Raw genomic sequence first — 25,867 nt, 5'->3', positions numbered from 1 at the left:
TCCAGTCTGGGTGACAGAGTGAGACTCCAACTCAAAACAAACAAACAAACAAACAAACACAACCCCATTCTCAATAACCAAAATACACACACACACACACACACACACACACACACACACACACACACACACACACACTCAGCATCCACCTATCCAGCTAACCAGAAAGGCGAAAGACCTTTACTGAAAACATTGCTCAAAGAAATAAAGGATGACACAAACAAATGGAAACAACAGCCTATGCTCATAGATTGGAAGAATCAATATCATCAGATGTCTATTCTACCCAAAACAATCTACAGATTCAATGCCATCCCTTTCAAACTGCCAGCATGATTTTTCACAGACCTAGAAAAGACAATATAGAAATTCATATGGAAGCAAAAAAGAACCTGAATAGCTGAAGCAACCCTCAGCAAAAGGAACAAAGCTGGAGGCATCACACTTTCAGACTTCAAACTTTACTACAAGGTTACAGTAACCAAGACTGCATGGTACTGGTACATAAATTGACACATAAACCAATGGAACAGGATAGAGAATCCAGAAATTTAAAAAAAAAAAACTTTCAACTAATTCGTCTTCAACAAAGTCAACAAAAACAAATATTGGGGAAAGAAAACCATATTTAGTAAATGGTGCTGGGAAAACTGGCTAAACACATGCAGAATAATGAAACTGAATCCCTATCTCTTGCCATATACAAAAATGAACTCAAAATGGAGCAAAGACTTAAATGTGAAACCTCAAATTTTAAGAATCCAAGAAGAAAACTTAGGGAACATCCTCCTGGGCATTGGAGTAGGCAATGAATTCATGGCCAAGTCCCCAAAAAGCAAATGAAGCAAAAGTTAAGATTGACAGGTGGTACCTTATCACTTTACACAGCACGTTACACAGTACTTTACACAGCAAAAGAAACCATCAAGAGAGTAAAGAGACAACCAACAGAATGGGAAAAAAATATTTGCTAGCTATGCATCCAACAAAGACCTTACATTCAGGATCTACAAGGAATGCAAACGAATCTAAAGGGAAAAAAAAACAATTAAAAAGTGGGAAAGGACATGAACAGATGCTTCTCAAAGGAAGACATTCAAGTAGCCAACAAACATGAAAAAATGCTCAGCCTCACTAATCATCAGAGGAATGCAAATCAAAACTATAGTGAGATACTACCTAATGCCAGTAAGGATGGTTATCATTAAAAAGTCAAAAAACAACAGGTGTTGGCAAGACTGTGGAGAAAAGGGAATGCTTCTACACCGTGGGAATGTAAACTACTTCAACCTCTGTAGAAAGCAGTGTGGGATTTTCTCAAAGAAGTAAAAATTGAGCTACCATATAATCCATTAATCCCACTTCTGGGAATATATCTAGGAAAACATAAATTGAATCTCTCTACCATGCTTGTATGTTCATTGCAGCACTATTCATTACAGCAAAATTATGGAAGCAACCAAGATGCATATTGAAAGTGGACTGAATAAAGAAAATGTGTTATATTTGCATGATAGAATATTACTCAGACATAAAGAAGAACAAATCATATCCTTTGAAGCAATATTGATGCAGCTAGAGATCATCATTTCATCATCCTAAGTGAATTATTACAGAAACATAAAACTGAATAATGCATGTTTTCACTCATAAGTGGGCTCTGATCACTCATCACATGAGCACAAGCCTGGAAACAACAAATGCTGAACACATAAGAGGAGGAGGGAAGACATAGAAAGATCGGGGGAAACAATATCTAGAACACATATTCAAGGTGAAACAGAATATTTTTTAAAAGACCAAAAGCATTAGAAATTCAATATTTAATAAACAGAGAATCTTTTTTTTTTTTTTTTTTCCGAGTGGGAGTCTCACTCTGTCGTCCAGGCTGGAGTGCAGTGGCACACCCACAGTCACTGTAGCCTCCACCTGCTGGATTTAGGCAATCCTTCTGCCTCAGCCTTCCAAGTAGCTGGAACTATAGATGAGCACTACCATGCCTGAAATTAAGGGGTTATTGTTAACTGTGTTAGATATGAGAGTGGCTCTGCTGTCAAGTAAAAAAAGAAGAGAAAAGAAAATCCATTACAGAAATATACTGATGTATTTACAGGGAAAATATTCCAGCTCAACACTCCTACTCCAGAAAATGGTGAGGAGATAGATAAAACAAGATTGGCAAATGTTATTAATGTCTAAAGCTGAATGATGGGTTGGGTGGGATATCATCATACTATTCTCTCTACATTTTTTGTATGTTTCAAAATTTCCATAATCAATGGATTTATTTAAGCTTTCAAAATAGTCAATGATAGTCCAAGCTTGGAATCTGATAGAATTATCATAATGTTCCTACCATGGTGGAGACCCAGGAGACATAAAAGCTATGAGAAAGGCTCATCAGACTCCTCTGGAAGGTTGTCACATCCCCTAACTAGGAGGAAACATAATATGTCCCACAGGATTCCACTAAATTTTACAATAAAAGATGGACATTGAGATGCTACACGCTTAAATCAAAGAAGATTAAATACCTTCCAAAGATTGGAAGATTTCTCCTAAATAGGGTCTGCAAAGCATTTTCTATTCATAAAAGCATTTCCTGAATGCTTTTAGTTTAGAAAATAATTACCTGTTTTAATGTAAAGTAAATCACCTACAGAGGGGGGAAACAAACTATTACTACTTTTTGCAATGCCTCTCTACAATATTAATACAACCATCTTCTGCCTTAACTTAAAACTGGGCCCACCAAATTTTTAATGTACATCATGATTCCTTTCTGGCTCTGCCTCCATGTAAACAGAAAGATGGACGATGTACTGACATTTTCCCTATTTGCTGCAGAGCTTAGAGTACTTGCATAGCAAATTGAAAGGAAAAAGGCCAAACCAGTTCAATTGCGGCTGAGAAGAAACATGCATAATTATATTTGTCCTGATTCTGTCATCTTATAAATATATATAATAGATATTCATACTTACCCACAAGCCATAAAAGATCAATTCCCAAAATTGCAGAATGTTTGTTCTCTAAAAAATTTTAGTTCGAGCTGCATCCCAGCTGATTCGTTTGGTGTGTAACTTAGTGTCAGAGTTTACTATTGTCTTTGGTTATAATAGATGACACTCATAGGCAACCACTGATGGATGAGATCAGTTGCCAAAAAATGACCATATTATCCAGAAAAGTAAAGAACAGACATAATTACTAGAAGGCACCCAAGAGTCTCTTTTGGCAGGTGCCTAAAGGAAAGGAAATTCATCTATTGACCCATGTATTTATTTCCAAGGACTGACATAACAAAGCACCACAGACGGCATGGTTGGCTTACACAACACAGACATATTGTCTCATAATTCTGGAAGCTAGGAGCTCGAGATCAAAGCATTGACAGGGCTGGATCTTTGTGAGGGTTGTAAGAGAGGATCTGTTCCATGTCTCACTCCTAGCTGCTGGTGGCTTGCTGGCAATCTTTGGCATTCCTTTGCTTATGGAGATATAACTCTGATCTCTGCTTTCATGTTCTTTCATTCCTGCTGTGCATGGTTCTTCACATGGCATTCTTGTTATAACTATACCAGTCATACTGGATTAGGGGCTCACCTTACTCCGGTATGGTGTTATATTAATTAATCACATCTGCAATGACTTTATTTCCAAATAAGGTCAAAATCTGGGGTACTGGGAGTAAAGACTTCAACTTATCTTTTTTGGGATATACAATATTCAACCCATAACAACCCACACAGTCAAAAAACAAAAAGAGATCACCAAGCCATTTCCCACAGATCAGCTAATAAAGATCTTATTTCTGATTATATACTAATATGTTCATATGTGTCCTAGCCACAGTAGAAGAAAGTCTTCATGGGACTATAATCTGTATATTAGTTAAACACAGGGTCCAGCTGCTCTAACTATAAAGTGTTACAGTAAAAAATGAGATGGAAATTCATTTTCCCTTTAGTTAATCATCTGAAAATAAGCACTCTAGAGATTATTTAACAGCTCTGAGCTATCAAAGACCCAGGGATTTTTTATATTATCACCATCTTTACCACGAAGTTTCAGTTTCTGGGCTCTCGCCATCGTGTTCATTATACGTCTATTAGGAAGAAATTTGGGCAATGGTGTGTGTGCTCTTTCCTTTTGAGAGGAACAAATGACTCCTTTCATTCCATCAAACAGAACTTAGCCTGATGTCTATACCAAGCTGCCAGAGGCAGTCCTAGGCTATCCTCAGGCTGGGAAATGCAGTCCTTACCCAAAACCAGTTATAACTATCACCATGATAGAACGGGAGAGCAGACTATGGTGTGACCCCTAGCAGTCTCTGCCATAGCCAGTCAACCTAGTAACACTTCTCAACTCCCTACAATCTCTTTCCATTCTTATGAAATTGCTCACTTTCAATTTTCAAATGCTTAATTCAGTCCTTATCCCTTTAAGTTTCTCTGCAACATTGCAACATAAATTGATCTATTTGGAGTTCTTTCTCCCCATTCTCCTGACTTTCCAAATTGTTTCTTCTTAATAATAGTATTTTCTGGTCCTCCTTCTCATTGTCTTTCTAAAAGGCCTGTCATCCTTTCTCCTTCCTGTAGGCCCTCCATGTAAAGTCATCAGCTTTTTTTGTTACAGCCATTAGTTTGAGGTTGATGCTTACCATATCTCTTATCTCTTACTTCCTCTCCAATGCCCCCTGTCTCCTTTCCCATTGTGCACTGGTCTTTGACATCTGGATGTCTTGTCAAAGTCTCAGACATCCAAAACCAGACTTATCATCGTCTCTGAAATGTTTCCATTTACCCTGGCTCATGTTTGCACCATTACTATCAATCAAAAAAATGTTGTAGGGGTTTTGGGGTTTTGCTTTTAATTGTCTTCCTCTGTACCCTGTTCAATCAATCAGTAAATTGTGTCCATTTTAACTTTAGAGTTAAACCTACCACACCTTCTGACTCATTCCTAAAGGCATTGTTCTGGATCTAGTTCCGACTACTTCTTAGTCTAGACCACTCTACTCACTTCTCCACCCATCCTAATGCCTCCTACACTAGTATCAGAGATTCCAAAGCACAATCTTGAAAAAGATCAGAGAAAGCATAGTAATTGGGGCCAACCATGATTCATTTCTCAATGGAAGAATTTTTTTTTAGTTCCTACTATTTTCCAGATACTAACATGCAATATCTTATACAATACTCTGTGATAACTAACTAAACTAACTACTAAGTCAATTAAGTGTGTATCATATACTAGGCACTATGCCAATGTTCCCTTATTTTAATCTCACAATCTAAAAAGGTAAGTACTGTTATTGTTCTCTTTTTGTATGTTAAGAAACTGAGACCTTACAAAATTAAGCAATTTACTCAGGGTCTGACACTGGTTAAATGGTGGAACTAGGATTTGAACCAGTTAAGTTTCCAGAATATCTTCTCATAATCATTAACTTGACCTCACAGAACTCATAGAAGGCCATTATCACTATCATTATTTCACAAGCCAAGGAGGTTAAGCAACCTTAGTACTTTTTCAAGGCCATAGCCATAATTCAATCTCAAGCTGACTGGATACCAAAGCCCAGATTCTTTCTTCTACTTCATGCAATTTCCCACTTATGTCCCTCAGTTATAAACTACCCCTCAGCCTCTGTGAGATTTCTGGCACTTATGGAGTGTTGAGATTAAGAATTGAGAAAAGAGAGGCAAGGAGACAGCATGATATCATCCACAGTTCTAGAAAGACATCTAAAGTGTGTATTCTTCTCATCTTAGTGCCATCAACTTCATAAAATCACACATAACTTATGTCTTGAAATTCCATTAAGGATGACTTTCTCTGTATTACCACCCCTGTCTATTGGCCATTTGGGGGAGGTGATGTGTCCCTGGTTGGACTCTATCCTATGCTTACAATTGCTGCAATATTAAGTTCTTGTGTCCCCAGTCAGGAACAAAAGGTGAATCTGTTATATTGAGTAGGAAAACCACAATAAAATGGAGAATATAATCAAGTGAATGTTTCTAGAAACCTGGGTCCAGGCACGGGGGTAGTAGATTTACCTTCACCTAGCTAGTGTTGAGCCAATACCTTCAAGTTTCTGGTTTGTACATTATCCTAAAAAAAAATTCAGAAACAAAATCAAGAGAGGCTACTTCTGTGATAACTTTGCAGGCCAAGATATTTTGAAGTTTATATGGGTGGCTCAGTGTTTTAATACTTTTAAATACATATGAGGTATAGGCTAGAACTCTGGACTACATCTAAAGAGAGAGAATGCTCATACTTAGCTGTACTTGCCACCTTAGTAGATATTTTGCTTTTGCATCATAGATTTGAAAACATGAAAGAAAAGAAGCAAAAGAAGCTTCTGAATAAGTTCAGTCCCAAGGGTTTGTCTGTGGACAGGGCTATTGCCTATGAAGAAAAAAGGATGACATTCAGTATCACTGATAACTGGAAAGCAAAATCAGCTTCCTTGGTTATAAAAAGGTGTGTTTTATTGTGAGAACAAGTGGCAAATACATTCAAGGACATTTATGTTATAGGTGAACAATCTCAAGGGAGAAAAATGCTAATACAAATAAAAACCCAAATTGTTATTTATGAAAGCAAAGTTCAGAGCTACACCTTTAACCACTCCCTTTATACTCTAACTACAGCTTTGATAAAGTACTTGATATTCCCTCTACTCGAAATAGTTTATTTGTCCTGCACACATGAACGTACACACATATGCATCCACACACACACAAACACACACCATTTCCTTTCTCCCAGTTAATTTCTACATATCCTCTAGGTTTTAGATTATTTGTTATTGCTTCCAGAAAACCTACTGTAATATCCCTAAGACCATATCTGATGCTATCTCTAATACCCTGAACTACTCTAGCAATATGTGTCACTCTGTACAGTAATTGTCTGTTTAGCTTTCTGCCTTGTCCAATAAGTTCTTTAATGGCAAGAACTAGCTGTGCTCTCATTATTTTATCCTTAGGGTTTATCATAATGCATGCAATAAAGTATATAGGTGCTCAACATAAAGGAATGCATACATTTTGCAATATAGGAAGCAATTTCTTTTCATCATCATGGTTCCAAGATGTGTTCTTTTCTAAAGCATATTTTCTAGGGTAAAACTAGTTCCAATTATTTCAAAGAGAAGTTACATTGGGTATGCAGATATTATTGTTAACTTATTGTGGTAACCACTAAAGCTGTTCACAAATACACTGGTTCCATCTCTTGCCCAGTGAAAAGTACGACGTGATATGGAAGCTTCAAGAGCTGCTGCATGATTCTCCCCGTCCCCTTCTCCTAATGAGGGAAGCATGTTTTGTTTGGTTTGGTTGGTTTTTTCATTTTGTTTTGTTTTTGAGGGGGTTTGGAGTCTTACTCTGTCACCCAGTCTGGAGTGCAGTGGCACGCTCATGGCCACTGCAGCCTTGACCTGCTGGACTCAGGTAATCCTTCTGCCTCAGCCTTCTAAATAGTTAGAACTACAGGCACACGCCATGACGCACGGCTAATTTTTTTATTTATTGTAGAGATGAGATCTTGCCAAGCTGCCCAGACTGGTCTCAAACCCCTGGGCTCAGGCAATCCTCTTGCCTCTGTCTTCCAAAGTGCTGGGATTACAGGTGTGAGCTATCATGCCCAACGAGAAGCATGTTTTGATTAGGAGTTTTTTTCAGGCTGTGATCCTAACTGAGATGTTGAACAAATCCTCCAATAGACATGTCATGAGATCAAGAAGGAAATCTCTAATACTGCAGCATAACAAACCTCTTCACTGACACTCTTATAACAGCTACTATCTCTCCTTTCTTGCTATCAGAAATTGCCTCCCTCTCTAGAAGCAGAAAATACTAAATATTCTTTTTTAAATTTTTTATTTAAGTTTTCTTTTTTCCAGCCTCTCTTACAGCTAAGAGTAGCTGTGTGGCATAGTTCTGGACAAGGAAATATAAGGGAAATTCTACTTGTGTTCGTACTAGATATTTTCCACTTACCAAGAAGTGATTCAAAAGAGAAACCTCCTCTTTCATTTAGCTGCTGCATGCAATTGTATGAAGACATGAATTAGTCGTCTTTTAACTGAGAGGACAAACCTAAGAATTAAGTCAATATGTTAAGAAAAGCATCAATAACATCACCGAGTGGCTGCACCAAACTTCAAGACTTATTGCTTCAGGAGGTTGTAAACGTCTGTAGTGTTAGACACACTGTTGATCAGGAATATTTTGCTACTTATAGCTGAATACATTCTAACTAATTGTGTGAAGAATACACAAATTTCCCTCTCTGGCATCATATCAGTCTAAAATTCTGAAAGCTAGTATAAACCAGCAAGTCAGATTAGATACCCAGGAACCAAAAGCATCATTTGATAGATCTAAAGACACAAAGAGATTATCTAGAGATGAAACCCATTAGCTAAAGATGAAATCCATGTACTACTGCTATAAAAGGACAAGGAGCTTGCTTATATTTGAGGAGAGTAAATTGAAAAAGGATATTCACAAGTAACTTCATTCTTGGTCTCTTTGTTCAGAATTAGCTCATAAAACAAGTTTATATTTGGCTACGTGCCTAGAAAACTGTCAGTTGCCCTAGTAGTTTAAAAAAAAAAAAAAAGCCAAAGCCATCCATATGTATTTTACCAGGAGTAGGTCTTCAGAGGTTGGGAAGGAACTGATGAAGAAGTTGTGCTTGAATGGTTATTTTGTGAAGTCATTTATACCACTTTCCCACATGATTTACATGTAACCTACCACCTTCTGTTTCACCTGTTTAAAAGAAAAATATTTGTTTGTCTGCATTACTTCTCATTAGAAAATACTTTTGCAAGTGTAATTCTTCATTTATTATTAAATATTCTATTGGATACTGACAGTTTTGCACAATACTCATCGAAAAATATAGACCTGGAAGAGGGACTATTCAATGCTTTGTGAAGAAGTCACATCATCCTTAAAACCCAAGTGGGCAGGGTACAACACATGAAATACAGACACTTTGACATGAGAAACAAAATCTTCTCCAAAATTTTTTTCCCGCCTACCCAATCATATTTTCCACCAGTTTGGGGAGTTTCCTCCATGGGGTTTGCCTCCAATGAGCCACTCCCAACAGCAGCCACAGACACAAATTGGATTTCCATTTTTATATTCACAGATCAGATCAGTTACCTCACAGTTGTGTTTATGCTCAGGCAAATAACAATGATAATGATAATGCAGGAATTTGGTTTTATTTTTACACATAAACTGCAAACATGGAAATGCATGGGCTGGAAGAGATGACAGCTTGTGGAAACATAAGTTTCTATGAAAGTACTGGTGTCAGAAAACTGGGTGCAGAAGGATCAGAAGGTGAAATAGTGGCCATCTTGGGACTCACAGGCAGACTGAGGAAAGCTTCAATGGGAGGAATGGAGGTGGTAGAAAATAACTCATAAGATCTTCTAAGTAATGAGAAATACTTTTTAAAACCACAATATAAGTTCTAATAATTCCTTTGTCTGGAATCAGCTACTCTTTTAGGCTTCTGAACTTTTACACTGATGACTTTGGTGTTACTTGGAAAAAATGATCATAACCCTTGGAAATTCTTATTAGCTAATTCTTCAGCAATTAACTTCCATAGAACAGACTTTAGTATGCCAATTCATGAAAAAAATTCTCTAGGTTCATTCAAATTCAATATATTATGCTTAAGAGATTTAGTCATGCATAAATATTATTAGCATTATCATACTTAATATTATTTTTTTCACCTTAAAGTTTTTTTTAAAATAAAGATTGATTTTTTTCCCCGTAAAATGCTAAATATTTTTCATACATAGAAAAGTACAACTTGGGGTTTGGAAATTTACTTTGCAATCTGAGAGCTCACAGTTAAATAATTTGAAATGTAATAAACACTTACAGGTAATCAATGTCAGCTTGTCATATGTCATTTTTTAGGACATTCACAATACCCCCAAATCACTTTAAAAACAGTATCTATCAAATTGTCTAGAGCCTCTTTACTCCAAATTAAAGTATCCAACACAGATGATACACAAGATGTGACTTTAAAATTACTGATTTTTAAATGTCTTCCCTGAATTTATGTACAAACTGCATATTTTCTCCTTCACAATAGTCATCTTTTGACATTTACACACTCATCCCAAATATGATCTCACTAACTGTCAAGGCACTATTACCATGTTGGGCATTTGAGTTAGTCTTAATAAATAGTCTACTACTAGATGGGTCCATGAGTGAATGAATGAGAGTGAGTGAACAAGTGATAAAAGAACACAGAGATGAAATTAGAATCTCCACTTTGAAGAATGCTTCCCTAGCCGGTAACACTTTTATTTTAATATCTGCACTAATGCTCAAGTTTTGTGGTTTGGGATGAATTTGATTAATGAAAACAGTCCATCAAAAATAATTTAGAATAAGTCTTGAGAATATGAGACAATCCAGTGGGCTAAGGACACTTAGGAAAACACAAGCCATGTTCAAAATATTGCAAGTCTTTCTCATGATGGGGCTCTGAAGGCAATTCCAGAAACTATTTGAGCAACAACAACTCTAGGTTAAGCATGTCAACTCCAGGGTGTCTGCTGTGAAAGGTTATGCTCATCTGAATGTAGGAAAACTGGCATGCTACTTTTCTGTTTCTCTAATTAGACTGATACATTTATGGTCAAGGTTTACATATTTTGCAGATGCGATGGCGGGGGGAGGTCCTATAACCTTATTCTAAGTTTAAATCCACAAAACCTCATTCTTCTCATCTGTATGATGAAGGATCAAACTAGATGATTTCCATAAACTTTCCCAGTGCTTTCAATAATTCTATAAATAAATAGGTTAAACATTGTTCACATAACTTTTACCACTCTCACTAACATTTCAGAGGTTTTATATTGAAGGGACTGTTCCTTAAACAATCCAAGGCCTCAAAGGAAATCATGCTTTAGGCTGTTGAAACAGGATAAATGGGACAAACCTCTCTCTCTCTCTCTCTCTCTCTCTCTCTCTCTGTCATTCATACACACACATACCTCTGTCCCATTAGCAGTAAACTGTCCCAAACAGGGATAATTATAGACATCAACATGGTTGTGCACTAGTTCACATTCATGTGAAATCACTTATGTAATGCATACAGAATAAAGCTGTTCTTTAAATGATCTGTCAACTCTTCATTAAGTAGTTACGACTTCAAAAGCAGACGAAGTGCCTTCAAATGACAGTATGACGGCGGGCTTCAGAATTTCCTGCTTCCGGTTGTGTCCAAAATATCTTATTCTGTAGATTCCAGGCTGGGCAGTGTCTGGAATGTACCATTCTATCGTCGCATTGCTCAGACCCAGTAATCCCTTGTGCCAGTAAAAACTGTTGGTAGTAAAAAAACAAACAAGGAAGCAAAACCTAATTTACAAATGAATAATTAGGAAAATGCATCATTGCTTAATAAATATTCAAGAAGTACCTATAATGAGCAAGGCCCTTTTCTAGATATTGAGGATACAGCAATAATTATTAGACATAAATACATATTTTCTAGCACAGGAATTTTAAAGAACAGCTATTTGTAGAAATATATTTTCTTGTTCTACCTTTCTAACTACCTAAACTCTAGCCATCCCAGGAAGCCTTACCTGCCAATCAAAACACAGGATGGTCTCCTGCTCTCAAATTGCTAGAACATCCTTTTAACCCTCATCATACTCTGCATCAACTGAAACCTCTTTTCACATTTAGATTCATTTGTTAAAAATATATATTTAATGAGCACATGTGTCAGACTATTCTGGAAGTACTGAGGAATACAGTAGTGAGCAAGAGAGACATGGGCCAAAATTTCACGAAGCTTATGTTCTACTGAGGTAAAGATGGAAATAAAGGCAGCAAACAAATAAACAGACACATTTTAAAATTTTAAGAATGATACACATCACCTAAAAAATAAGACAGAAGCCTCTCTAAGGAGATGTCATGTAAACTGTGTCTACAAAGATCTATAGGAAGAACATTCCAGAAAGAAGGAGCAAAGAATACAAAGTGTCCAAAGCAGGAACAAACTTGGTGTGACCAAGAAACAGAAAGTAGGTCAGTTGGTGCAGGAATTCAATTAATACACTGTGGAAGAGTGGTCGAGATGAGAGAGATAGATGGAGTTAGACCATATCGGTCCCTGTAGACCACAGTAGAGAGTTCAGACACTCTTACAGAGACAGTGAGATACGATGGACTCACTGATTGATATCCTCAGTTATGTAGAAAGTAAATCCCTTGGGCACAGAGTGTGATTAACTCTCTATGTGTCTCATTGATAGGCCCAGGACTCCCCATATATATTTGATGATATGGCTGCTAATGAACAAGGGAGAGACCTAAACATAACCTCAATGCTGACTGCTATTCTGACTTAGTTTTTGAAAAGATATCATTTTTATATTATCTTTATAACCATTTAAAAAATAAATATGTATTACTTGTTTAAAAGTTACCTAAGGTCCTAAAGACCAAAGAAAAAGTTATGCCCATATTTATATATGTATAAATGGCTATCAAAGGACCACAACATGGTCACACCCCTATTTTTAGTTAACCATCTGAAACAAGCAAATAAACACTTAGTTTGAGGCCATCTGAACTAAACACAGATTGCCAAAAACTGCTCCCATCTCCATGCCACTGTCCTGCGGCATGAAATTTACAGGATAGGGCACAGAAATATTTCTTATGAAATTTACAGGATAGGGCACAGAAATATTTCTTCTGAAATTTACAGGATAGGGAACAGAAATATTTCTTATTTCAGGCGTAATGTCAGATCTTCAAAAGATCTCTTCAGCTCAGGAATTTGGTTGCAAAGGGCACAGAGATATGTCTCTCTGAGGAAAATGCATGACCATATTATCTCCTTGCTTAAGTCAGTAAGAGTTAAGCACCCAAACCTCTAGTGTTTTAATAACTCACAGGATCATTGACCATATACAAACACGCAATACAAGTCAAGTAGAGACTCATTATTTTCCCAGTAGAAATGTCAGGCACATCCAACAGCCTCACCCAACACTCCTTTCAATCAATTTGAAAGAAAGCTAGTTAACTTTTACCAGTAATACCTGCGGCCATGGAAAAACCAGAACTAACAGATGTCTATAATAATGAAAGCTGTAACCTCATTAGCACCTATTCTTTCAGAAGCACATACCACACTGTTTGGTAGAAAACAGAATCCAAATGAAGTCTAATAAATCAACTAAATGCGTCCAGAAGGCTCCTTGGAAATGTGATGTCATTAATACCATGTATTGAGTCAATCTTTTCATTCGTCTTCCCTGAATTACAAAACAACTGTTTTCAAGGCTTGAAAGACAACATATTCAATAGGCATGCTCACCGAGTCTCCCAGGAGGCATCATTACACACTATCTGCCAGGATGCTGAAGTGGCCTCATATTTCTCCACCGTGAGGAAGGTCTGATGGGTCTGAAATGCAATTCATATGACTGATCAGGGGTTGCTCAGTCGCAAGAGGGAAGCTGTTTGTAAATATTCCCTTTGTGAACCATATGCTAACCTATCAATATCTTGCGTGAATATGTGTTAGAATTTCATCCACATCCTCAGTGTAATGTCTTAACATTCAGTGTAATGTCTTCTGAACGTTCATGTAGCCAATCTAGTAAAAACCATGACTTTTTTTAGAAATTTGAAAGAAGTATAATTTTGGAGCTTATAATAAATTTTAGAAATGAGGACAGAGAAGAGCCTGGAAATAAAACTTGAAATTTTAAAAAGGCATACGTCAAGCCTTCTTATGACATGTTTATTGATCTATATTCCAAGACTTTCTCTAGTCACCACAAGATTTAGGAAGGAAAATGTTAAAAGTTTCATCATCTTTCTATCTCCAGGTAAATGAATTATTAGCTAATGTATCTCCCTGAGTGAAAGAACTGAAAATAATACATAAATTCTCCCTGTCCTGGGCTGCTAAAAGCAGTCCCTATATTGTTCCATAATGGATTCCTAGAAACTACATCATAAGAAGATTTTATTTCCCATTGGAAGACTGCTATAATAGAACAATTTGTTTCAGACCAAGAATTAAGCTTAAAATAAAGCACAAAATAAAGCACATATTTCAATAATATGACAAGTTAATAAAGACAAAGGCCATAAATCTCTAAAATGTCTTAAAATCCTTTAGATTGTGATTCCTAAAGGCAGGGCTTATGTCTAATCCATCTTTATCCATCACAGTCATCTACACCTGTCGTTTGCCAGTAATAAATAACTTGTTGGTAAATGGATCACTTTTTTACAGATGGGACAGGTAATTGCTTGACTTTCTTCTCTAATTATTCAACTGACAGATCATATTAAAGAAGTTTTCATAACTATGATGAATTGTAAAGAGAGTAGTTTCTGTCCATTTAGGGCAAGATGACATTGGGAAGGTCTTAGATGGAGCAGGAGATATGGAGGACTCTTCTAGAACACATTGGAGAACAAGCCTAGGCCTCCGAATATCGGAGACAAAACATATGACTATGTTTTTCCTACCTCCCTACCTTAATCTCTTCCAGATGCATAATTAGTTAACACAAATTACTTAATCTCTAGGCCTCAGTTTACTCATCTGTAAAATGGGATAATAAGACAACTCATTGGGTAGTAGAGAGGATTAAATTAGATTCACTGATATTGTACATAATGCAAACTGTAGCATTTAATAAATAATGATGGTGATGAGATTACTACTAGTAATAAGGATGGGGACTGGACACTGTTTTGTACCAAGTACCAAAGCATTCTTAGAAATCATTTCTATTACTATTATAGTTCTTTAAGCATTTTGTTTTCCTGCTTCTCCATGGCAATAATGATGACAGAATTTCTTCACCCTAAGGATATCAGGTGACAGTTAAACCTGCAGTTTTGAAATAGCACTAACACTTTGATATCTTCATAAAATAATGTTATAAAGATGAGAATATTCCAACATAGCTTGACTTCCTAGAGAAATTATTTTAAGTAGGTATACATTGACTATCCAAGCAGTAGAACATTTTCCTCTAATGTCATATTTGGCAATGTCATATGCCTCCATTGTTATTATGGCAATAATACTTTAATGAACAGATACAGGATGGTTCACTTGGAAGAAAGGTGACTACAGGCCCTGGGAAGAACAGCTCATTGATATAAACGCATTCTCAGTCATAGTAAAGAATATGCCTTGAAAGACCATTCATAGGCCCACTCTCTTTTTCTACTATAAGTTTCTTTACTGTTTGAATTTTTACAACTAGTATGTATTCAGTTATTGCTTTTGTAGGTATAAGAATATCTGAAGAAAGCCATAGAAGAGTAAAATTATTTTATAATATATATGTTACATATATAGAATTTATCATATATATTATAAAAACAGAAAAGTCTGAAAAGCTTTGTAACAACTATTAACAGTGATTATCTCTGGAAAGCAAGTTTGTGGGTGAGGGGCCACTTTTAGATTCTATCTAATGCACTTCTACATTGTTTTTACATTGGACATCTTTCATGTGTCATTTTTTAAGATTAACAAATAAATGCACTATTAGTGGGAGTAGTAAAGAAAAGAGAAATGACCAATGCAAGATAAAGAACAGCACATGGGTTGACCAAGCCAGGAGAGCGGCGATCAGGGGATCCATGATCATCCCACAATAGTAGAGGAAGGACCAGAGGTGGCAGGGTTAAAGAAGCCAGGGGAAGGGGGACAAAAAGGAAGGAAGGAGCCAAAACGCATTTCAATGAATTGGTCCTTTGCTTATTTTACCACTTTTAGTCGAATTCTAAATTTGAATATAAGTCATGCATCAGAGGCATTCTGAGAAACGTGTTGTGACGTAATTCCATCATTCTGTAAACATCCTAGAATGCACTTGCCCAAACCTAGAAGGTATGTCCTATTACACAACTAGGCTATCTGGTATAGCCTATTGCTCTTAGTCTACAAACCTGTACAGCATGTTACTCTACTCAATAGCATAGGCAATTGAAACATGATAAGTATCTGTGAACTTAAACATAGCAAAGGTGCAGCAAAAATATGATACTATAATCTATGGGACCACCATCACATAGGCAGTCCATCATCAACTGAAACATTATGCAATGCATGAATATACATTGATGGGAGTGTGTTCAAATTAGCATCTTCATAAGAAACAATGCAGTACTACATGCATTGTGCTATAGGTGATGCTAAGTAGAGCCTCTTTTACAGACTCAATCCACATTAACTGTACCCACTGAAAAATTTTTGCATACTTACAAAATAAGGTGGAGAGCAAGTTGGCACATTTTATCTTTATGTCATTAAAGGGATAATCTCTAGAGGGATAATCAAGTGAATGAATGGCTCAAAAGTAGATTTACATTTGTAAAAGAAAATCACTGATACTTACCTGGTTTTCTGCTGAATTCTTTGGGTTAGCACCTACAAATACAACTTCAGCAACTTCTCCCTGTGAATAAAAACTCATTTAATGACTTGTAATAACAGGATTTTTTTTTTCTGAACTCGTATTTGGAGGCATTATCTGTTATGTATTCTAGGATTCTGGGTGCCTGTATAGATTCCATTCTATATAATGTGAATTAACTTCTAACATTATGAACCCTTGCAACAATGGGCACAGAAAGTTTCGGCCAGTAAATTCCTTCAGAATTTTTGGTCAATGAATTTGTTTTTGGTAGACTTAGATACAGATTAAGATCTAGAGCTACTGTTCACGTTCCCGATAACACTTAAACATGGCTTCCTAGGCCCTTGATATTTTCTCACACCTCCCTCCCACGCAAATATAGGGACCGACTGACAAAAATAAGAGCTGTCAAAACTTTCTGTGGATGTCTTATAATTACACTCACATTTATAGTTAAACTCATATTTATACAAGACAGAGTGACATGGTATGTATTTATCCTCCCACCTGAAACAACTAAAAAACTGGACAAAATATATATTAAACAATACTTTCAAGACAGTAGGCTTAGGGCAAGGAAAGACAGTGATTATTGAGTGGCAGAAAACAAACAACGTGAGTCCTACAGCTGTTCCAACTTAATGTCTTTGGAGAATTTACAGGCCATGGCAGAAGGAGGCAGAATTCAGACCAGGTCAGACAGTTCAACTAAGATAAGGATTTGGATGTGGGAGTAAACAAAGGCCAGTCTTGAATTCACAGCAGAGCAACAGAGAAAAGAGTATCAGAGAGACAACTATGGAGATTTGAAGAAAACTCCCTCAACTCTACACACCTGTAAGGGAACTACATGAAGCCAGAAAAAGAGAGTGCCTAAAAGAATTAGAGGGAACAATTCCCAGGCTCATACAGAGTTGTGACAAGTTCTTGCTGCCACCAGCCAGACTGGAAAACCCCATAATTCAAAAGGGCTTTATAAAGACACCTGCACGTATATGATTATTGCAGCACTATTCACAATAGTAAAGATATGGAACCTACCTAAGTGTCCCTCAACAGGTCAGATGGCTGAATAAAGAAAATGTGTTACACACACACACACACACACACACACCATGAAATAGTACTCAGCCATAAAAAAGAATAAAATCATGTCTTTTGCAGCAACCTGGATAGAACTGGAGGTCATTAACCTAAGTAAAATAATACAGAATCAGAAAGTAAAATACTTCATGTTCTCACTTTTAAGCAGGAGTAAATAGTGTACACACAAGAACATAGAATGTAAAATAATAGACATTGGTGACTAGGAGGAGAGGGAGGGGTGGAAGGGGAGTGAAGTATGAGAAACTACTTAATGGATACAATGTGCATTATTCAGGTGATGATTATACTAAAGGCCTAGGGTTTACTAGTACATTATATCCATGTAACAAATTGTACTTGTCCCCTTAAAATTATACAAATAAAATATATATTTTTTTTAATTTTTAAAAGGATTTTACCTCAGTGAGTGGGGGGATTAGGAGGCTAGGGGGAATAGGGAAAGGATTTGTCCAAGACTAAAAGCCACTCTGACTCTGCCTAAAAAGCTGAGTAATCAGTAAAACAGTAGATAAAAACAATGAAACTAAAAGCTAGATCTCTGAAGATACAAATTATCAAAATCAGGAGGAAAGAGGGGTGTCATTATTGACACTTCAGAAATTAAAAATATTATAAGGGAATATTATGAACAACAAAAAAATTTTACATTATACTAACAAATTAAAAACGTATATGAAATGGGAAAATTCCAAGGCAGATGCAAATTCCTAAAGGATACCGATTCCTAAAATGACAAATTAAATTCCTAGAAAGATAGCCGGGCTCGGTGGCTCAGCCTGTAATCCCGCGCCTTTGGGAGGCTGAGGTGAGTGGTTTGCCTGAGCCCGCAGGTTCGAGACCCGCCTGGGCAACTTGGCGAGACCTCATCTCTACAATAAATAAAAAAATTAGCCGGGTGTGGTAGCGCGCGCCTGTACTTCCAGTTACTTGGAAGGCTGAGGTGGCAGGATCGCCAGAGCCCAGCAGGTCGAGGCTGCGGTGGCCGGGAGTGGCCACTGCACTCCAATCTGGGCGACAGAGTGAGACTCCAACTCAAAACAAAAAAAAGAATTCTAGAAAGATACATAATCAACTCAAGGGGGAAAATAGAAAGCTTAAATAGGCATACAACAAGTAAAGAAATAGAACTAATAACAAAAATGTTACCAGAAAAAAACCAGGCCCATATGGTTTTGCTGATAAATAAAATCAAATAATTTAAGAAAAAAAATCAGTCTTTTGCATACTATACTTCAAAAGGCACAGGAAAAAATACTTCCTAACTCATTCTTTGGGACCAGTATTACCCTGATAACAAAGACAGACAAAAACAACACATACAAAGAAAAGTATCCTCCATGGGCATGCTAAAACTCCTTAGCAATATATTATCAAATTTAGCAACATATGAAAAAGAACATACACCATGAGTAAGGTGTATGTATTTAACATCTGAAAATAAATTAATGCAATATAGCATATTAAAAGAATAAAAGATAAAACCACATAATCACTTTAGGAGATACTGCAGAGCATTTGCAAAAATCCAACATTCATTCCTGACAAAAATTCTCAATATAGAAGGGAACTTTCTCAACAAAATAAAGGGAATCTACAAAAACCCTAAAGAAACATCATACTAAATGGTGAAAAATGGAATACATTTCGATAAGATCAGAAACAAGACAAGGATGTTCAGTCTCACAACTTCTATTCAATATTATATTGCATCTTGAGCAAAAAGAACAAAGCAGGAGGTATCACACTACCTGACTTCAAAATATACTACAAAGCCATAGTAATCAAAACAGCATTATACTAACCTAAAAACAATCACATAGACCAATGGAACAGAAAAGAGAGCCTAGAAGTAAACCCATTCATTTAGGGTAAGTCATTATTTGACAAAAGTATCGAGAAAACACAATGGATAAAGACAGTCTATTAAATAAATGGCATTGGGAAAATGGAATGTCCATATGCTGAAGAATTAAATAAGATTCTTATCTCAAAAGATAAACAAATACTAGCTCAAAATGGATTAAAAATTTGCATGAAATACCTGAAACTATAAAACTACTTGAAGAAAACATAAAGGGAAATCCTTATGACATTGGTTCAGGCAATAATTTTTTTTTTGAATATGACCCCAAAAGCACAGGTAACAAAGACAGAAAAAGACACATGGGATCATATCTGCACAGCCAAAGAAGCAATCAACAAAATGAAAATGCAACCTGAAGAGTGGAAGAAAACATGTGCAAACCATGTATTTGATAAGGATTTAGTATCTAAAATATATGAGGAAATAAACTCAATAGCAAGAATAGAAACAACCCAATTAAAAATGAACAAAGGACATGAAAATAAAATATTTTTCAAAAGAAGGCATACAAATGGTGTATTTTTAAGTGTTTAACAATAGTAATCAACAAAGAAATGAAAATTAAAACCACAACAAGACATACCTGTTAGAATGACTATTATTAAATGGGCAAAAGGCCAGATGTAGTGGCGCATGCCTGTAATTCCAACAGTTTGGGAGGCCAAGGTAGGAAGATTGTTTGAGCACAGGAATTCTAGATCAGCCTAGGCAGCATAGTGAGATCTTGTCTCTCCAAAAATGCAAAAAATTAGTTGGGCGTGGTGGCGTACTCTTATGGCCCTAGTTATTCAGGAGTCTGAGGCAAAAAGATGACCTGATCCCAAGGAGTTGAGGCTGTGGTGAGCAGTGATTGTGCCACTGTTCTTCACCCTGTGACAGAGTAAGACCTCCAACTCAAAAAATATATATAATAAAAATAAGTTGATTTATTGTTAAGATTGTAGAGAAAATGGAATACTTGCACACTGTGAGAATGTTAATTAGTATAGCCATTATGAAAAACAGCATAAAGATTTCTCCGAAATTTAAAAATAGAACTACCATATGATACAGTAATGCCATTTTTTGTTATACATCCAAAGGAAACAAAATGAGTGTGTCAAGGAGATATCTGCACTGCCATGTTCATGCAGCCTTATTCATAATAGCTAAGCTATGCAATCAACCCAAGTGGCTATCAACAGATGAATGGATAAAGAAAATGTGGTAAATATATTAAATGGAATACTATTTAGCCTTAAAATAGAAGAAAATTTTGTCACTCAAGACGACATGAATGAACCTGGAGGACATTATGCTAAATAAAGTACACCAGACAGAGAAAGACAACTACCACATGATGTCACTTAAATATGGAACCTAAAAAAACTGAGTGCAAAGAAGTAGAGTAGAATACTGGGTACCAAAGTCAGAGGTCAGGGGGTTGGGGAGACGATGAAAGTATGTAAAGTTTCAGTTCAATAGAAAGAATAAAGTCAAGAGATCTATTGTACAACGTGGTGACTATAATGCATAACAATGTATTATATTTTGCAAGTTGCTAAGAGAGTACATTTTAAATGTTCTCAATACAAAAAGGTAAGTGTGTGAGGTAATGCATATATTAGTTCTCTCAGTGGAGCATTCCACATGTATACATATTTCAAAATACCATGTTGTACACAATAAATATATACAATTTTGTCCATTAAAAAATAAAATTTAAAAAAACTCAAAACATTCTATTTGAAGTTCTGTCAGTTCAATAAGGAAAAAAAAAGTTAAAGGCATTCAGAAAAGAAATCCAGAAATAAATAAGTAAATACTTTTGTTCACAAATGACATGATACTATTTGTAGAAATTTCTAAGGTATCCATACCAAAAAGAAAAAAAAAACTAATGGGACTGATAAATGACTTAGCAAGTTTGTAGGATACAAGATCAATATAAAATAGTAATTGTACAAATCTTGCTTCATTTCTATTTGCTTTTTCTATCCTTAATTTAAGAGATACCTCTCTCAGCTCCAGTGAATACTTCCTTGATCATCCACTTAAGAAAAGAAATAATTTGGATTTTAGAAATTCAGTTTTATACAATTACCCTCAGAAAAATAAATATTTCCCCAACTTCATTACTTTTGCAAAGGTATGAACAACTATCAAAATTATCATTGATAGCAGCTGGTCTATAGCATGATTAGAGGCAGATAATGATATTACACAACATCCTCCCTTACATTCCCAAAAATAGGCCTCTGAAAAATTCTGCTAATTCTTTGTGAGTCTTACCACTCTATATTCAGGCTTTGCTGGCTGCAGAACTTCCCCAAAAGTTCTCCCTATTGGTGCTCTATCCGCAATGTTAGGAATTAATGGAATTATTAGCTGTTTGAAAAATGGAGGCTCTGGACCTCTGCTCAGGTTGGCTACTGTGTCCTGGAACAGAAAGCATTTGCTTAAGGAGTGCACACACACATCCTTTCCCCAAGCCTCCATCCACCCCTAGAAATACTTTCACTGAAGGAAATGTATACATGGACATACAAACACACACACACTCCAAGAGCTAATAACCTTTAACAAAATGTGAGAGAAATCTTGCTAAAATATGAGCCTAGATGTCCATAATTTAAACATTTGTCATCAGAAGGAAGTTTTGGGAATAGGTGACACTTTTATTCCCCTAAACAAGATACAGTCCAGTGACCAGAGTGCAAGCTTGGAAGACCACTTTCTAATTCTGTGACCTGGCACAGGCTAACATGTTATAAGCCTTTATAGCATGGCACTCTGGTTATTATTTTAATTTTTAGAATGTTTTGAGCCTCTTTTACCCAGAGTCAGTACCTGGATTTTTGTCTGTACTAATAAAAGAATATAATAAATACATGTTGCTACCCATGGTGGCTAACAACTGTAATCCCAGAACTCAAAGAGGCAAAGGCAGAATTGCTTGAGTACAACAGTTTGAGACCAGTCTGGGCAACATAGTGAGACCTTGCCTCCAAAAAAAAAAAATCAAAAATTTAGTTGGGCATATTGGCACATGCCTGTAGTCCCAGCTATTTTAAAGGCTGAAGAGGAAGGATCGCTTCAGCCCAGGTGTTTAAGGCTGTGGTAAGGCATGACCATGTCACTGCAATCCAGTCTAGGCGACAGAGTGAGATTACAACAAGAAAGAAAAGAGAAAGGGGGAGGGAGGGGAAAAGGAAGGGAGGAAGGAAGGGAGGGAGAGAGAAGGGGAGGGAGGGAGGGAGAAAGAGAGAAAGAAATGCTCAATTTAAAATTTAAAATCAGCCTACATCTTGACTGGTTTATTCTATGTTTTCCAAAAAATTTACCAATTTTCATAATGTCACCAAGTCAGGCTCGGTGGCTCAGCCTGTAATCTCAGCACTTTGGGAGGCTGATGTGAGAGGATTGCCTGAGCCCGCCTGGGCAACTTGGGTTCGAGACCCGCCTGGGCAACTTGGCAAGATCTCATCTCTACAATAAATCAAAAATTAGCCGGGCGTGGTAGCATGCGCCTGTAGTTCCAGCTACTTGGAAGGCTGAGGTGGAAGGATCGCCAGAGCCCAGCAGGTCGAGGCTGCAGTGGCCAGTAGCAGGAACTCATTATATGAAGCCTGTATCACCCTGATACCAAGACTAGGAAAACAACTCAACAAAAAATAAAACTGAACGTCAATATTCCTGATGAACATAGATACAAAAATTCTCAACAAAATATTTGCAAACCAAATTCACTAGCACATAAAAAATAAAAAACAAACAAACAAAAAACATCATGATCATTTGGGTTTTATCCTAGGGATGCAAGGAGTGACTCAATACACAGAAGTCAATAAACATGATCCACCATATAAACAATTAAAAAATAATAATAATGTCACCAAAATGTGAATCTCAATTTTAAATAACACTTGATACATATTTATTAATGCCCACATTATACATTTAATCTTTGCAACAGCATATGAGATCGGTATGCATTACTATTCTCATTTTGCAGATGAGAAAATAGTCTTGGAAATACTTAGTGGGGTTTATTTTCAAGATCACATAACTAGTCTTGTGGTACATGTCCATAAAGTTGACTCTGAAATAAATTTCAGCAAAATGAACTGCATTTTTCTTCACGAAATATCACTATAAAGTTTGGTATTTTATTGGATATGTATAGTTCTTCTATTTTTGTGAGAAGAACTATAGATCTATGACTGCACTGAAAGGTAAACAATGGTTATCTCTAGGAATGGGTTATAGGTTTATACTTTTCTATATAATCTGAATATTCTACAAGTGGATTTAGTTTTTATGATAAAATAAATAAAAATAGTTCTATCTTTAAAAATTTACAGATCTAAAACTGAGCACAAAATTATGATAAAATAATAATAAATTATTAAATCTTATGCAAAGTAAATGGTACTAATATTTCAAACGCACAAGAGCAATTAATGATGGAGGTATATGAAATTGCCAACGTTTAACTGATTTGATCTACAGAAATGGCAATTTCTTTGTTTTAATCTAATATATCCAAGTTCTTTCTTTAAAATACTTCTTGTTTTTGCTGTGCCATAATTGTTTTATAGCTTTTATTGAGACTTAGATGTGATTATATAAAGGTCTGTTTAAGTTCTTTATCCTGCTTGCTGACTATTTTCTAATACCACAATTGTAGCTTCATAAATAACTGCATCCCAAAGAGAAGATTTACACAAGTAAAATTCCTTTAAATCAAATAAAATTGTTTAGTTATATATATTTTAGGTAGCTGCAATGTGGGCATTCCAAGATACTAGTGTATTTCATCAACTCTAAGCCTCCATTTATTATAACAGCTTGCATTATTGTTTGAACCACAAAGAAAGTAAAAACATGCTACTAATTATAATCAAGAGTCCTCTGATTGAAAAACACATCAAAATTTCAAAGGTATTATAATATAGAAAATGGGCATCTTAAAATTGTTGACCTATTGAACTCTTGGAGACAGTGGAGACAATAAAGCAAGGATTAGAGAACACTCCAAATTACAGTTATAGAAAACTTAACCACTTCTTATTTTCAAACTTATCTGCTCATCTGAAAAATGGGAGGAAATGATATTCCTTTACTTCATATGATTCTTGTGAAGATAATGAGATAATATATGTATATGAAAGAAACTGCCACCACAAAGGATGTTAACTGAATCTGAATTTTACTATCAGCAAAATTTCTTTTCTTAGAGATATCACATAGCTATATTTTTTTAATATAAAGGTTGTCAAATAAACTGAACACACAAAGCTAAGGTTGTCTTTTGATTCTCCCTGTACTTCCTCACCCTGACACACACACACACACACACACACACACACACACACACACACACACACACACACACAAAATGTGATTACCGTAGCAATGGCCTTAGCAAGGCCTCTGAAAAGCTGGATGTAAGCAGACAGAGTGTGTGGTCCATAAATTGTAGATGCTGCCTCATATCGCTGAACCTACAAGAGAGGCAGGGAAAGTTATACATGATTCTGCACATTTCTATCCATATACAGAGGTGTAGCGTTTTAGGCAAAGGTGATGTTCGGACACCTCACATAATTCAAAACCACATAATCTTCAAGATTATTTATGACAAAAGAAGGTGGGCTTTTCAATTTACCAGCCAAAGTAAATGGCTCCTATTCACTACCTGTTAAAAGCAGTGGGTTCTCTCTGCTTATGCCATCTAGACTGTCACTCTACTTATTCTGAGAGTACTAGCTCCTGAGCTTTGTCTATTGCAAGTACTTGTCATATAAATGTTTTCCCTCAGGGCATGCATCAGGAGAAAAAACTACAATAAAAAAAATGAGTCCTAGTAACTCCTGGATGAATTGGGTGCTGACGGCATTAACTGGAGAAAGTCATTTAATCCATCACAGAGCCATGAAGCAGAGCCAAATGCATTTCCTTTTACCTGACCTTTGGTTGTTCCACAAGAAACTCAGTCATCAACTCTAAAACAGTCCTCATCACTCCAGACATACCAGCTTCCCATGCAACATTCTTCATCTCAATGAATGCAATCCTTCCAGTGTCCCACGTGAGGATCATCTGACAATTACCTTAGATGTCGCTCCCTCATCCTGTATCCTATATGCCTCCAAATATGGTAATTCTGTCTCTTTAAAAATCTCTAAGCCGGGCTCGGTGGCTCAGCCTGTAATCCCGCGACTTTGGGAGGCTGAGGTGAGTGGATTGCCTGAGCCCGCGGGTTCGAGACCCGCCTGGGCAGCGAGACCTCATCTCTACAATAAATCAAAAAATCAGCCGGGCGTGGTAGCACATGCCTGTAATTCCGGCCACTTGGAAGGCTGAGGTGGAAGGATCGCCGGAGCCCAGCAGGTGAGGCTGCGGTG

At 36.4% G+C, this 25,867-nt stretch overlaps 1 protein-coding gene across 2 annotated transcripts in view; it reads right to left on the bottom strand.

Annotated features, from left to right (window-relative positions):
• Positions 1 to 11,146: 11,146 nt before the first annotated feature.
• The window catches only part of ASAH2 (N-acylsphingosine amidohydrolase 2), a 65,626-nt gene continuing 50,905 nt past the window's right edge, over positions 11,147 to 25,867 (bottom strand). For both annotated transcript variants that reach the window (XM_021718848.1, XM_021718849.1), the window contains 5 exons: positions 24,869 to 24,964; positions 21,750 to 21,896; positions 16,487 to 16,546; positions 13,429 to 13,517; positions 11,147 to 11,411 (listed from right to left, as the gene is read on the bottom strand). In XM_021718848.1, coding sequence (XP_021574523.1) covers positions 11,222 to 11,411; positions 13,429 to 13,517; positions 16,487 to 16,546; positions 21,750 to 21,896; positions 24,869 to 24,964 — 582 coding nt within the window. In that variant the 3' untranslated portion in view covers positions 11,147 to 11,221. The remainder of the gene's footprint in view (positions 11,412 to 13,428; positions 13,518 to 16,486; positions 16,547 to 21,749; positions 21,897 to 24,868; positions 24,965 to 25,867) is intronic.

Source organism: Carlito syrichta, unplaced genomic scaffold (genome assembly GCF_000164805.1).
Source record: "Carlito syrichta isolate Samal-C Ts95f unplaced genomic scaffold, Tarsius_syrichta-2.0.1 Scaffold313881, whole genome shotgun sequence".
Lineage (NCBI taxonomy): Eukaryota > Metazoa > Chordata > Mammalia > Primates > Tarsiidae > Carlito > Carlito syrichta.
This window is presented reverse-complemented; position numbering and strand designations above follow the sequence as displayed.